The following is a 14,222-nucleotide window of genomic DNA, read 5'->3' as shown; positions in this document are numbered from 1 at the left end:
GGGCAAAAGGAACAAAACAGCACTGTAGGTGTACCTATACCACATGGACTGCAGCGGTTCAAGAAGGCAGCTCACCAACACCTTCTCGAGAGCAATTAGGGATGGGCAACAAATGCTGGCCCAGCCAGCGAAGCCCACATCCCAAAAATGAACAAGAATAAATAAAAAAAAGAGGCAGTGAAAACTCAAACAGAAGTCAACATCAAAATCCACAAAAGACAGTTTTATGAACTAAAAATAATTTCATGCTCTACTTTTTTGTTCAGCTTTACTAGAAGATAAGGAGACTCTTACTCAAAGAAAGTTGTCCAGCCAGTCTTGTCGCTTTTTGTTGCCAAGAGGCCACTGTAGCTGTGGTAGGTGAGTAAAACCAGCTCTTGACCCTGGGCTGTCATGCCTTTCAATCCTCCATTGGTCCCAATAGTCAGCCAGATCACTTGGTTGTCTGGAGACACAATTCGCACTGGCATGCGGTTGGGATCCCTTCGGATCCGCAGGGTGTTTCCATTGTTGTCTGTCACAGCTGTGATGTCATTTTCGTTGCTGTAGCTGAAGTTGTAGAGGTAGTCGTTTGTGATCAGGCTCTTGGTATACAGGTGTGTGCCATTGATGTCAAAGATGTACAGCTCCTGCTCTGAAGGTGATGCCACCTTGTACAAACTCACAGACGTCAACACTGGCTTGTTCTTGGAGGCCGCTCGGATCCGAATGTTCCCCATGTCAGCAATGTACAGTGTGCCATCAGGAGAGACAGCCAGTGAGGATGGGGAGTTGAGCTTGGCGTCTTTGGCATAGCCATCGCCGGTCTGGTAACAGTCGCAGTTGACATCATTCTTGCAGTCGCAGTCTGAGGGTGCGCCGGCGAGGAGTGAGATCTCCCCGTCCGTGGTTACCTGCCTCACGCGGTTTATTTTCTTTTCATCTGTTTCCGCGATGTAGAGGACACCGCTGTAGGACACCGAGATGGCGCTGGCTGATTCGAGCGCCGTGTGAACTGCCTGTTTCCCTAGTGTGTACTCGACGCCTGGTACCTGGCAGTGCATGGGCCGACCGGCTGCAATGCGCACCTGATGATTCTCTGTGATCTGCAGCACAATGTTGTTGTCCAGCACATAGAGGGAGTTATCCATCGGGTTGATAGCGAGATCTGTCGGCCACTCCAAGCGGACCTGACATTAGAGACACACTTGTTTTTAAGATTGCAAATGTCACCGAAAGGGTCAAATTTCCTCCCAAGTATCAACATCACCAGTATATATTAATGAAGTTCCCTGTGTTCCTCATGAAAGGATGAGGCTGTTCTTTCAGCAAGTTTATCATTTTGTTACAGGAAATTTTCACCCGTATGGCTGCACATAGTAACTGAAGGCATTGTTACATCAAGAAGCCCTATGTCCCTCTGCCTCTCCAATACATCCCCCTCCTCTCCTGAGGCACAGGCCCATGCTGTGTTTGGTTTTAAGGGTCTCAAAAGCACTCCATTATTTTGCTTGGGAGACCATTATGGGTAACAGGTGCAGAAAGGGAATATGAGCAGCAGTGTTGCAAACCCTGAGTCGTGGACAATTTCATGGTACCGCTTTTTCAATTCAATGTGTATGATTTGCGAGAAAGGAAGAAAGAGAGAAAGAAAAATGTTCTCTCGCCTTCTCCTATCCAACTTGGAAAATCAAGCACTAAACCAACAATGCAAAGTTAGCAAATTTTTAAACGGCACCGTAAGTGATGAAAGAGGCATCACAGCCATGCCCAATCCTCTCGCCTCTAATGTTCACAATGTGCAACAGAGGTCAGTAGACAGTGTAAGTTTATTTTAACTGCAGTAGAATGACTGATTTTACTTTGTACATCTTGATCTATCAGTTAAAGTTCGGAATGAAATTGAGCATGTACTGGTAAACCCACTGTATTTTATTGATTTTCACAATAAATTTTCCTTCAATGCACACGCAGACAAGATAGTAAGTGCACCAAAACCATAAAAAGAACTCATTTACCTTCTGTAATTTATGATGTACAGCAACCCGAAGCATTGTACTGTTCTCTGAGGAAAAGCATAAACTTACATCTATCATGGGGTCTAAGTGACGCTTTTGGAGGCCCTGGTTACAGTCTGGCACGAAACGACTTAAAGAAAAATTGTCCTAATATTTTGCACTATTTTGTATTTGATGGGGGGAGAAACAAAAGGCTGAAATTGTGCAACATTGGAACCAAATGCACCCTGGAATTTGTCTCACAATCCTCTCTATGCTATTTTAATAAGTGCAGTTTGATGCTCCTGTTAACACACCAAAGAAGTTTTGAATGGACCTTAATGTACGTTTTATTGATGTTATGCAGCATAATTTCAACCAGCAGAGAGGTGAGAGGTCTGGCAAGGCATTGCCATGGTGGAGCAGTATTAAAAAGGTTAAATGAAAATCCTCTCTTTGTGGATTGCAGCACTGGGATTTGGGCAGAGCTGGGGGGAGGGGGTTACCGGCAGGGTGGGGGATGTTGGGGGTGGTGGGTTTCATAACCCAACCTCCACTCGGTAAGTTGCCATGTCCTGACGTGAACAATGATAGAAATCTACAACCATTGACTGGGATGGTTAGGAAAGTCTCAACCACTATTTAGCATGAGCCCATTATCAAGTATTAATTCAGCAGCAAGCTCCCCATCTGCATTGAAAGCCACTACCATTGATCATTTTAAAGTTCCGAATTCCTCTTATTTGCCCTATATTGCATCCCATGTTCTCCCCAGGTGACAGCTCCAACACTGTAGGAATTCGAGGCAAAAACAGAGAAAGAAGAACGATAAGAAATATAGAAAGTGGAAAAAATAATAAGAGAGCGAAACAACTGAAACAGGGAGACAAAGAAAGGGAGAAAAGAAACAAAAGTGGAGCAATGGGAGATGCAAGTGAGGGAAGAGGAAGGGAAATGTGAAGGAATGGAGAAGGAGGAGAAGAAAGTGAGGGAGGAGAGGTAGAAGTGACAGTGTCGTGGAGGCAGGTTCAACTGAAGCATCAAAAGGGAACTGGGCTGTTATCTAAAAATGAAGAATGTGCAGGGTTACGGGGAGAAGGTAGGAGAATGGTACTAGGTGAGGTGCTCATTTCATGAGATGGTGAAGACTCGATGGGCCAAATGGCCTCCTTCTGCACTGTAACAATTCTGTGATTCTGTGAAGTGAGAGGAGGCACGAAATAGAAGTGATGGAGAGGAAGATTTTGTTTTATGGACACCAGTACAGCAAGTGCCTTTGGCTAAAAGGAGACTGAATCTTTTTGCATGAGGCCAGCCCAAAACGTTTGAGAGCCCCTGAATCTGATAGTCTTGTTCCAATGTATTGTCATGAATGACAACTGGTTTGAGGGACATTTGAGTGAAAGCAAGAATATTCACGTGGCCAAGCTTCTAACATCTACAAAGCTGAGAGATCAGAAAGGGATTTTGTGCACAAAGCCAAATCTGGATTTCATTTTCACTTTTTTACTTAATAGAGTAGGATGATCCTCTTCTAGTACAAGTCGAAGAGAAATTGTTGAACAAATCAAATGTACGACAGAAGTTACACTGATTTGCCAGAAGGTGGGGCTACAGCTATACATTTGAGAACAAATGGGAAGCAGAAAATGGACTGGAAGAGACAGAGGCCGGGATTTTCCACGTCTGCCGGCATCGGGTGTGTTCAGTGGTGTAAGCAGACAATGTGGCGAGAAAGCCAAAAATCAGTTTCAAGTGAAACCAGTTTGCGATCGACCGCTCCGCCCGCTGATGGCGGGCCGCGTTTCCCTGCCATCGGATGTCGGGGACCTCATTGTAATACATCAGCATATCATTATAAGGCCAGCCCACTGGACTCATCGCCCCCGCCCACTGCTGGTTTGTCCGCTCATATCTGCGGGAAACACAGCAGCATATATAAGGCGTGCACTTGGTGGGCTGCACTTCGCTCGGGACTTCAAGGTTTGTTTGCCCACCTTGCTTTGGTCAACACTCACAGCTGTCAGCGCCAGGCTTCACAGACAGCACCACATCACTTTTTTAGGGGGACTCACAGGTAGGTCCCAACTACCAAATCAGCTTTTCAATGGCTGCAGGGCAAGGTCTCGCTTGGGGGAAGGGGGAGAACTGGCCTCAGCCAAGGGAAAATAGTGTTATTCATAGTTGGTTCTACACTATGCCCTAGAGTGTGTGGGGGCACATGCTGATCTGTGCAAGTGGTCTCAATATGTTGAGGGCTGAGGAGGTAGTCTCCAGAGGAGATGAAGTCAGATGGACATGAGGATATGTGTGAGAGAATGGGTGGTGATGTCCCTTAAGCTGGCAGTGAGTGAGATGCCAGTGAATGTGTGATGGGCTTGAGTGTGTGAGTTTAGAGCGCTGAGATGGTTGCCATACCCTGGCTGCACAGATGAGATAATTCATCCTTTATCTGCATTGGATGGCCAACCACTTCTGTGCAACACTGGCACTGATCACCAGTGCCATCGCCTACCAAGCTGGAGTGGCAATGTTGCCGCCCCTCCTGTGGCCAGAGCGGGGGTAGAGGACATCACAGCGGGTCACCATGGTGTCCAAAAGGCGCTAAGGGCTGCATTCTTCTTGCCTTTTGGGGCCATGTCTTCTGTGCTGCAGTCCTGGGCTGGAAGCACTGAGCGTGGCTGTACTTTAAATGTGATGCCTGGCGTGATGAAGCAGCGAGGTGACGGTGTGGCAGGTGAATGAGAGCCCGCCCGCCATGGAAACGGTGTGTTTCCCTGGAAAGCATAATTAATGCAGCAGGTTTGGCATGATACGGCGTAAAAAGCTGCTTTTGCAGTCAGTGGGTAAAGCGTCGTTTTACCCGCTTGCTACTGCACTTAGTGCAAATCTGGGGTGATTCCTCCCAGAGAGTTTAACAGTATCAATATATCAACGAATAAGGTCTGTGCAAAAAATTGTGCTTGAGAAAAACAATTAAGAGATTTCGTCTGAATGCATAAAGCATTTGTAATAAGATAGATGAACTGGCAGCAAAATAAAGATAAATGGGTTTGATCTAATCACCATTACAAAGACATGGTTCTAAGGTGACTAAGGTGAAATAAATATTCCAGGGTACGCAACATTTTGAAAAGATGGGCAGAATGGAAAAAGAGGAGCAGCCCTGATGGTAAAGGATGACATAAGGAAGGTAATAAGAAAGGATCTTGGCTCAGTAAATCAGGAAATAGAATCAGTATGGGTGGAGATTAGGAATAACAACGGTCGGAAAACAGTGGGAGTAGTTTATATGCCTCCTAACAGCAGTTATATGGACAGAGCATTAAGGTAGAAACAATCGGAGCTTGTAACAAGGGCAATGTAATAATCATGGAATTTAATATTCACATAGACAGGACAAATCTAACTGGCAAAGGTTGTCCGAAAGTTGAGTTTGTAGAATGCTTTTGCTGGAACAAAAGGTTGTAGAACCAACAATGAATAACACTATGATAAAAGCAAAAATACTGCGGATGCTGGAAATCTGAAACAAGAACAAAAATTGCTGGAAAAACCCAGCAGGTCTGACAGCATCTGTGGAGAGGGATACAGTTAACGTTTCGAGTCCGAATGACTCGTCATCGGGACTAAAGAGAAGTAGAAATGAGGTGAAATATAAGCTGTTACACTATTTTAGGTCTAGTATTGTGTAATGAGGCAGGATTAATTAGTAATCTCATAGTAAAAAGATCTTCTGGAAGAAAGTAATGGACTTCCCAAGTAAGTTTGAAAGCAACATACTTGAGCCCAAAACCGGAATTGAAACCTTAAACAAAGCCAACTCCATAGATATGAAGGGAGAGCTGGCTAAGATTGACTGGGCAAATTGAAGGTACAGTGGGAAGCAAACATTGGAAAATATTGAAAGAAATGACTCAAAATTTTCAAAAAATACAATCCATTTCAAAACTAAAACTCACCTGTGTCTTACTTGGTAAGTTAAGCAGAGATTTAGATTAAAAGAAAAGGCTTATAATGTTATGAAGAATCGTAGTAAACCTGGGGATTGGGACAGTTTTAGAAGCCAGCAGAAGGTCGCCAAAAGGTCGATAAAAAGGAAAAAAAAATGGAATATGACAGGAAACTAACCAGGAATATAAAAATTGATTGCAAGAGCTTTTACAAGTTTATAAAAAATGGAGAGTTGCCAAGGTAAACATTGGTCTCTTTGAGACAGAGATAGGAGGAATTATCATGAGAAATGAGAAAATGGCAGAGGCATTCAACAAATGGTTTGTGCCTATCTTCACAAGACACAGATTTCGTTCTAGAAATAAAGGGTAGCCAAGGGACTAATGAGTGTGAGGAATCTAAAGCAATTAACGTCAGCAGAGAAAAAGTGCTGGAGAAACTTAAGTGACTAATAGCTGAAAAATGTCCAGGACCTGATGGCCTACATCCTAATGTTCTAAAAGAGGTCAAAACAGAGATAATGGGCAGAATTTAGCCCTCGATGGGCGGGCGGGCCCCACCGGCTCGGCGGCAGGTGGGCAGCTGAACTCTGCTGCCGAAACGGGCTCCGCCGCCATTTTGAGTGGGCGGGCCTTAATGGGCTGCCCAATGGGAAATGCTATGCACTTCCTGTGCGAAGGGGGGGAGGGATTCCCCAACTGTCAAAGTGCGCTGTTTTGCACATGCGCGTGAAAGAACGCATTGCTCCCTGAGGCTAAGTGCTGTCTCAGGGAGATTGGTGAAAGTTTAAAAAACATCAGAAATAGCAAAATAAAAAAATTATTAACATGTCCCCCTCATGTGACAATGTCACACGAGATAGGACATGTTAATGAATATTACATAAACTTTATTAAAGATTTTTTAAACAGACATGAAACGTTATCCCGCCAGTGGATGAGGTTTCATGTTTTTTCTCCTTCCTGCTGGGGCTCCTGGCCTGCTCGCCAGCCTTAAGGTTGGACGGGCAGGGCCTTTAATTGGCTTAATTATCCTGTCAATGGCTTCAATTGGCCATTGACAGGTCGGCGGGCATACAGCTGATTTTGTTGTCCGCCCGCCTTCCTGAATATTTAAATGGGGCGGGATGACGTCAGGGGTTCCTCCCGATGTCATCCCGTGCCATTTTCCCGCCAGCGAACAGGCCCCACCCCCAACTCGCCGATGGAAAAATTCTGGCCAATGCTTTCACTGGTTATGATTTTCCAAAATTTCCTAGATTCCTGAATAGTCCCAGTGGATTGGAAGTTAGCAAATGTAATTGCTATTCAAGAAAGTCAAGGAGACAGAAAACAGGGGACTCCCTTCAGTTAGCCTGGCATCAATTGTCTGAAAAATGCTGGAATCTATTATTAAGGAAGTCTTAATAATGGACTTAGAAAATCATGGTATGATCAGACAGAGTCGACATGGTTTTATGAAAGTGAAATCATGGTTGACAAATTTATTATAGTTTTTTGAGGATGCATCTAATAGGGTCAATAAAGGGGAATCAGTATACATACTACACTTGGATTTCCAAAAGGCTTTTGATAAGGTGCCATGCAAAAGGTTAATTGGCAATATCTTGGCAATATATTGGCAATATTTATTTATTATTGCCCATCCCTAATTGCCCTTGTTCAGAGGGCAGGTAAGAGTCAACCACGTTGCTGTGGGTCAGGAGTTACATGTAGGCCAGACCAGGTAAGGCCGGCAGGTTTCCTTCCCTAAAGGGAGTTAGTGAATCAGATGGGTTTGTAAAAACAATTGGCAATGGCTTAATCAGACTTTTAATTCCAGATTTTTATTGAACTCAAATTTCACCATCTGTTGTGGCAGGATTTGAATCCAGGTCCCCAGAGCATTATCCTGGGTCTCTGGCATACCAGTCCAGTGACAATACCACTGTGCCACCACCTCCCCCTATTAATAAGGCCATCCCACCTGAAAGAGGGAAGCGTTTTGGCTGCCCAGGGTTGGCCACACTTTAAAACAACAGAGGGTCTAACCGTAGGGTAACCCTAATGCTAAGTTGATCAATCCCATTTTGAGGCCTCTCGTAACAATTTTGCCAAATTAAAATTGACTTGTGGAACCTTGAGTGCATCATCTAACATGACGCTTGAGTTCAGTACTCGGGGGAGTAGAATATTGACTTTTGGGTGGAAGGTTAAACAGGGACTTTCTTCAGTTAGATGTTTTTTTAAAAAAAAACCAACAGCGTCACAGTTCAGGGAGATGTTCTAGTATTTTGGTCAAAAATCTGTCAACCAAAGCTGTCACAAATTGATTAACTGCTCACTGAACACATTTGTTTGCAGCGCCTTGCTGTGTTATAACTGATGTTAAAGATACCACGTGGATGCAAGTTTTTTTTCCCATTCCCATTCAGGATTCTGTTATTTGGGACAGCTGCTTCAATCCTATCGGCATTGATCAAACACTGTTTCCTCTACCTTCTCTTGTTTAAAGGCTGAACCTTTGTACAGAACCATACCTGGCTTATATGCATGGTGGTGTCACAGGTCAAGGGTCGAGCCGATGTGAGGTCATTGGAGCCTAGCAGTGTGGAAATGATTCCATTCTGATCCACCTTTCTGATCATGGTTCCATCCACAAAGTACATCAAACCGTTTTTGTCGATGGCAATTCCTGTCACCAAGAAATAAAATCACTTTGACGCTGACAGACCTCAAAACAATAATCGAGACTTTTATGGCTGTTACATTAAATATTGATGTTGTTAAATTAAACAAATGCCTAATGGCAACAGATCTGCTCAGGCAGGAGGAGGAAGAGAACACAGAGGTATCAGAAGGTGTTGTCTGCACAATGCTCTAACTGGGTTTCTATGCTTCTAACTTCCAACTATTCCCCATTCAAAATATCTGAATTAGAGACAAACTGGCAAGCAAAGGTTTTGTGATGTACTGGGTTTTGACTTGAATCTCCCTGCCTTTATACACTGTTCATTGTTCGCCACTTCCCTTAGAGTTCCCTGGTATCAAACTGAAGATCTCCGAGAGCTTTTATGAAAATTTCATCCAATTATAAGACTCACTTGTGTTACTGAGGGTCTCAGAGTGCTAATGTGGAAATGCGCAGTATCCTCATTATAAAGCTCTCATTTATTGCACTGTCTTTGTTTTGAGGCTCCTCCCACTGTGACTCCTGACTCTTGAATGTTCTGGGACATTCACTACAGCACAGATGTGATTATAGCATAGCCACAGACTGGTTTGACTGTTTCAGCTTTCTTCAGTGAAACTATAAGCAAATGTATAAAAACTGACATTCGTCATTTTAAGAAATTAATACCTCAGAACCTGCTTCTGTTCATAACAAATGCTTCACAAATTCTGTCACTCTCTTAAATCTTTAAATCGTAACAACCCAGACTGTGTAGCAAGTCATCCTAACTCTGGTACCAACCTGGGTATAATTCAGTCTGCAACAAACACAATCTCAGTTTGGTTAAGAATGCAGAACTTTGCTAGCAAAGGAAGGTTTTTACCTGCGTGCATATGTGAATGTGTGTATGTATGTGCTTTTGAGTGTATGTAATTTTGTGTGTGACCATGTGTATATATACCTGGTGTGTGTGTATGACCATGTGTATATACACTGTGTTTGGGTGTGTGTGTGTACACAACATACCTTTAGGACTCATCAGTGAAGCTTCCACAGCTTTGCCTCCATCTCCACATCGAGCTTCATCAAACGGCAGACATTGTTCTCCAGTCCCTGCTACCACTTCAGAGTTGGCCGTCAGATCTTTAGCACCAATCAGGGATTTTGGATGATAGATCCTCCGTGTGTTGGTATCTGAGATATATAGATCTCCAGTGACTGGGTCAGTTGCCAGGAAATATCTATGTGCTGGGTTATTGCTGTAAAAAGAAACACATTTCTTTTAAAAGGTATTTTTCAAGGTATTGAATTCAAACAGAGCAATGGCCCAGTGGTATTGTTTGCAATGGCTGGAAAAAGCAGTGGAATCTCCTCCATATCGGAGAGCAGATGGTACGCAGCATCCTTTATAATGATTCTGTTGAACATTTTAACATGTTTTTATTGTAACAGAGGACAGAAAGCTCATTAAAGAACAAGTTAAAACCAGGTTTAATCATTCAACACCCACTATTCTAACCCAACACACACCAGAGTGTTCATTACACCATCCATATATAGGATTACAGCAAGAACTCATTAATAGTAGCAGTTTAAGAGATCCCAATACTCATACTCCCACTGAGTGAATTCATTCTACAAATCATTACTTGTATCAAGACTACTCCTGTTCTGTAAACCTGCTTATGTACACCAAATTGGTGGTATATTCAATGAGAGACAGTGGGATACATGGTGCCTTTTTCGCGTACTCCTGTTCATTATGGGATTTTGGCAACAACAGAGCTCTTCTGTCAAGCGAAGAGCAGCATTGAATGCTGTCTGAGTTTTACCATTAGGTTGTGGTTCTAAAAGAATTGTAGCTTCAACCAAATGGGGAAGGTGCAGCTTCTTTTTCAATTACTGCCCCCCATTTGCTCAGCAGCAAGGCTTCCCCCTAGATATAGGTGCTTAGATTCCCTCCAGATGTTCTGGAGAGAAATGCTGCTCTTCATTAACATTGAAGAAAAAGATAGTAAAGTATACTTTAATGGGTTGAATTGCTTTAAGTGGAACCAAATAGGCAGAAAGGGTGAAAATTGGTCTACCTCAGTAGCACAATCCAAATTCATAGCGTCTTATTTCATTTGCACTGACGCCAATTCATCATGAGCCTGTTTTGCGCTACTGGCTACCGGCAGGGATTAATTTCACACCCATAGTATTCCGCCCTGGAAGCAATGATGGATCTTATACAGCTTACCCCAGCACTCATTCTAATCTTCATTTCAGAGAGGGTACATGGAATTATGAAGGGAATTGAGAACGCTGCTTAGGGTCATGTTCAGGGAAGCTGCAATACTTTGAGCAATGACTGGTGAAACTTTCTCTGCCATGGCCATTCAGCATATGACAACCAATTGGATTTAGTTAGGCTGGTTTAGGCACTCGTGGAGTTGAGGTCACTTCCCCACAAGCTGGGGAAAACCCTGCCAACGTAACAATTGGGTCCTAACATTTTAACAGAGTGTTTTCACTTGCCCTTTGAATGCTGGTGAAGACAAAGATCTTCACAGCTTTCTGACTCTGGCCAGCAAGAGGAAGAGATTCTACAAAGAGAAAAAAAAAATCAGTTGTGGTAATATTTTACAGGTGGCTGGAGCAAGAAAGGAGGTCTGGGACACAAGCAGTGGTGTGGCCTTCAAGGGCTACAGGTGAAGGAGGCACCAACTGAACCCCAGACATTAATATGAGTAATACTGGGCTGGATTTTAAAGACCTCCGCCAGTGCATTTGAAGGCAGTGGGGCGTGGTGAAGGGGGAGAGGGCTGGTAAAATAAAGCAGATGGCCTTCCCACCACCTTCCCACCCACCCCCAACCTGTATCCCATTTTACGGTAGCCCGCCCTGTTGAGGCTACTTAAGGGACTCAAATCTGTCGCTATTTTACGTGTGGCAGGGGAAGGCTGGTTTTCACTGTTAGGCTGAAAGAGCGAGTTACCTCCTTTGGGGCGATCCCTTGTGCCCATCGGAGGCTAACTCCCGAAGACTGTACCCCACCCCTCCTTAACTCTTCCCCCCAAGCCTCTCCAATCCAATCCACTCCACCCACCCCTCTTCCCCCTGCCTCCCCAGCTCACTGGGGTCTTCCAGCCAGGCCCATCCAAAATCAAGACTCATTTTTAAGTTGGGGCTATATCACTTCTTTTTCTTCGGGACTGCCTGTAGTTCTACCAGTGGCCACCACTTGACCCTGGTGCTGCTGGGACTACAAAGCTGCCAGTCAAACAGATTTGGCTGACAATTCTCTAAGGCGGGACTTCCTCCCACCCATGATTATCTTTTTCTTTCCTGTCTCTTTGTCCTGATCTGACTTCTGGACAAAAATGAATCTTTAAACTGCAGGTCATTTGTCAGATGCTGCAATTTGCTGAATCTTCTCAAGCCAAGGAGCTGAGATATAAAGTTGGAAGACCTTGATGCTTCGTAGTCAAAAGGGTCAGCCAACCCCAATGATTTGTATTGGTCATTAAACGATACATTACACTTGGTTGTCAATTAAGACTGCTCCCAGCCAAATATGGTTGCGGGGCAGCCAAGGTTTGGATGGACAGGCTGATGACTGATGTTTTGGTTGGGGGCGGGTTTGGGAATACGGTGTCCTGTAAAATCCAGTCCACTGTTTCCTACTAATCTCCGGCTACAACAGAAATGTGGCTTTGAAGCAAATTGCAACAGTCGAACATCAAAATCAGTCAAGGGTCACAAGAAAGTGGGCACGACAGCACAACAGATTCCATGACATCCAAACAAATAACAACATTAACGTGGAACAATATAATTTATGGAAGATGTGATGAACTTTTATTACCTAAACATGGCATACATCTAAGCCACACTAAGATGCACCATGTAAGTTTTCAAGTTGAAACTACCACAGCATTCAATGTTGCACATTGTAAGACCAAGATTCAACATATTTAACAAGACTTGCATTTATACAGCACTTTTCATGGCCGCCGGACATCTCAAAGCTCTTTCCAGCCAATGAAGTATTTTTGAAGTATAGTCATTGTTGCAACGTTGGAAATGTAGCAGCCAATATGCTCACAGCAAACTCCCACAAACAGCAACATGATAATGCCAAGTGATAATGATCTGTTTTTGTGATGTTGATTGAGTGATTAATACCGGGCAGGATACCAGGGATAACTTCTTGTTTCTTCAAAATAGCACCATCGGTTCATTTAAAACCACCCGAGCAGTGAGATGGGACCTCGGTTTAATGTCTCATCCAAAAGACAGTGCCTCCAACAGTGCACCACTCTCTCTCACTGCTATGCTGGAGTGAAAGCCTTGATTTTGAGCTTAAATTCTGGCGTGGGACTTGAACCCGGAACCTTGTGACTCAGAATTGAGAGTGCTACCAAAAGGGCCACAGCTGACAGTCTAAACAACGAAATTTAAAATTAATTTAGTCACATTAACTATGAGTGGCAGTGTAGAAATCTGCTATCATGCAGGGAAGTAATGTTAAGGAGGTAGCAGGATCCCTTACCTACTCACAATGTCATAGAAATATAGAAAGGATCTCAAGGAGGCCAGCAGGAACTAGTTTTGGTGACAAATAGGATGTAATAAGAAATGACCGAATAGCAATTAAATGTGAATGTGCATTGATGATAGATTCAAATTTATTGGATCCCGTTTACTTCCATCATTTATCTTTCAGATCACTTTATTATCTTATGTTGACAACCAAGTGTAATGTATCATTTAATGGCCAATACAAATCATTGGGGATGGCTGACCCTTTTGACTATGAAGCATCAAGGTCTTCCAACTTTTTATCTTAGCTTCCCAGCTTGAGAAGATTCAGCGAATTGCAGCGTCTGACAAATGACCTGCAGGTTAAAAGATTCATTATTTGTCCAGAAGTCAGATCAGGACAAAGAGGCAGGAAACGAAAGGATAATCATGCAGAATATCCTGTAAACGGAGGTGTCACCAGGGACAAATCATCTACTGATAAGCAACAAGATAGGTGTCCCAGGATGCAAAGAAGGTCACACTGCAGGGGATAAGGGGCTGGTGGTAGTAAAGAAAAGGCGAGGTGCACATCAATCTATCATTTGCAAAGCCACCTCTAAAATCACCCAATTCTACAACCAATTGCCACATTCTGGTCAGGGATAAAATGGGGAAGTAAAAGTGGTCCCTCATAGACAGTTTATGATGTTCAATGGAGGGACCACTTGCCCTTCTGTGTTCAGAACTTATGTGATGATAGCTGATATTTTGCGTTAATGATCGATTATTGTAAGACTCTTCATAATTACCTCATCCACTGAGGTAACAATAAACAATGACAACTGCGGCAAGGCAATGTGGATACATCGAGTGGAAAGGTAGGCAAGACCAGTGTTACATGCTGTTAGTAACTTGACAAAGATTTCTAGGAAAGTGATGAAATTTATGGAATTCTACCTTGCTAATGTTGTGAGTTCCAGGTAAGTGCATGACTGATCCAAATATTAAACAACTTCCGATCACCTTGATTGAAAAGAACTCAATTGAAACAGAATGGATAGATGAAAAGTATCTATTCACCTATAAATCGTCATTCAATGACAGGGGGTTTGATTCTGAACACACAAAGTA

General features: G+C 43.4%; 1 protein-coding gene across 4 annotated transcripts in view; it reads right to left on the bottom strand.

The window, feature by feature from the left end:
- The window catches only part of tenm3 (teneurin transmembrane protein 3), a 1,130,593-nt gene that overhangs the window by 23,010 nt on the left and 1,093,361 nt on the right, over positions 1 to 14,222 (bottom strand). For all 4 annotated transcript variants that reach the window (XM_078561809.1, XM_078561821.1, XM_078561828.1 and 1 more), the window contains 3 exons: positions 9,609 to 9,841; positions 8,449 to 8,603; positions 295 to 1,169 (listed from right to left, as the gene is read on the bottom strand). In XM_078561809.1, coding sequence (XP_078417935.1) covers positions 295 to 1,169; positions 8,449 to 8,603; positions 9,609 to 9,841 — 1,263 coding nt within the window. The remainder of the gene's footprint in view (positions 1 to 294; positions 1,170 to 8,448; positions 8,604 to 9,608; positions 9,842 to 14,222) is intronic.

Source organism: Cetorhinus maximus, chromosome 2 (genome assembly GCF_964194155.1).
Source record: "Cetorhinus maximus chromosome 2, sCetMax3.hap1.1, whole genome shotgun sequence".
Classification (NCBI taxonomy): Eukaryota; Metazoa; Chordata; class Chondrichthyes; order Lamniformes; family Cetorhinidae; genus Cetorhinus; species Cetorhinus maximus.
This window is presented reverse-complemented; position numbering and strand designations above follow the sequence as displayed.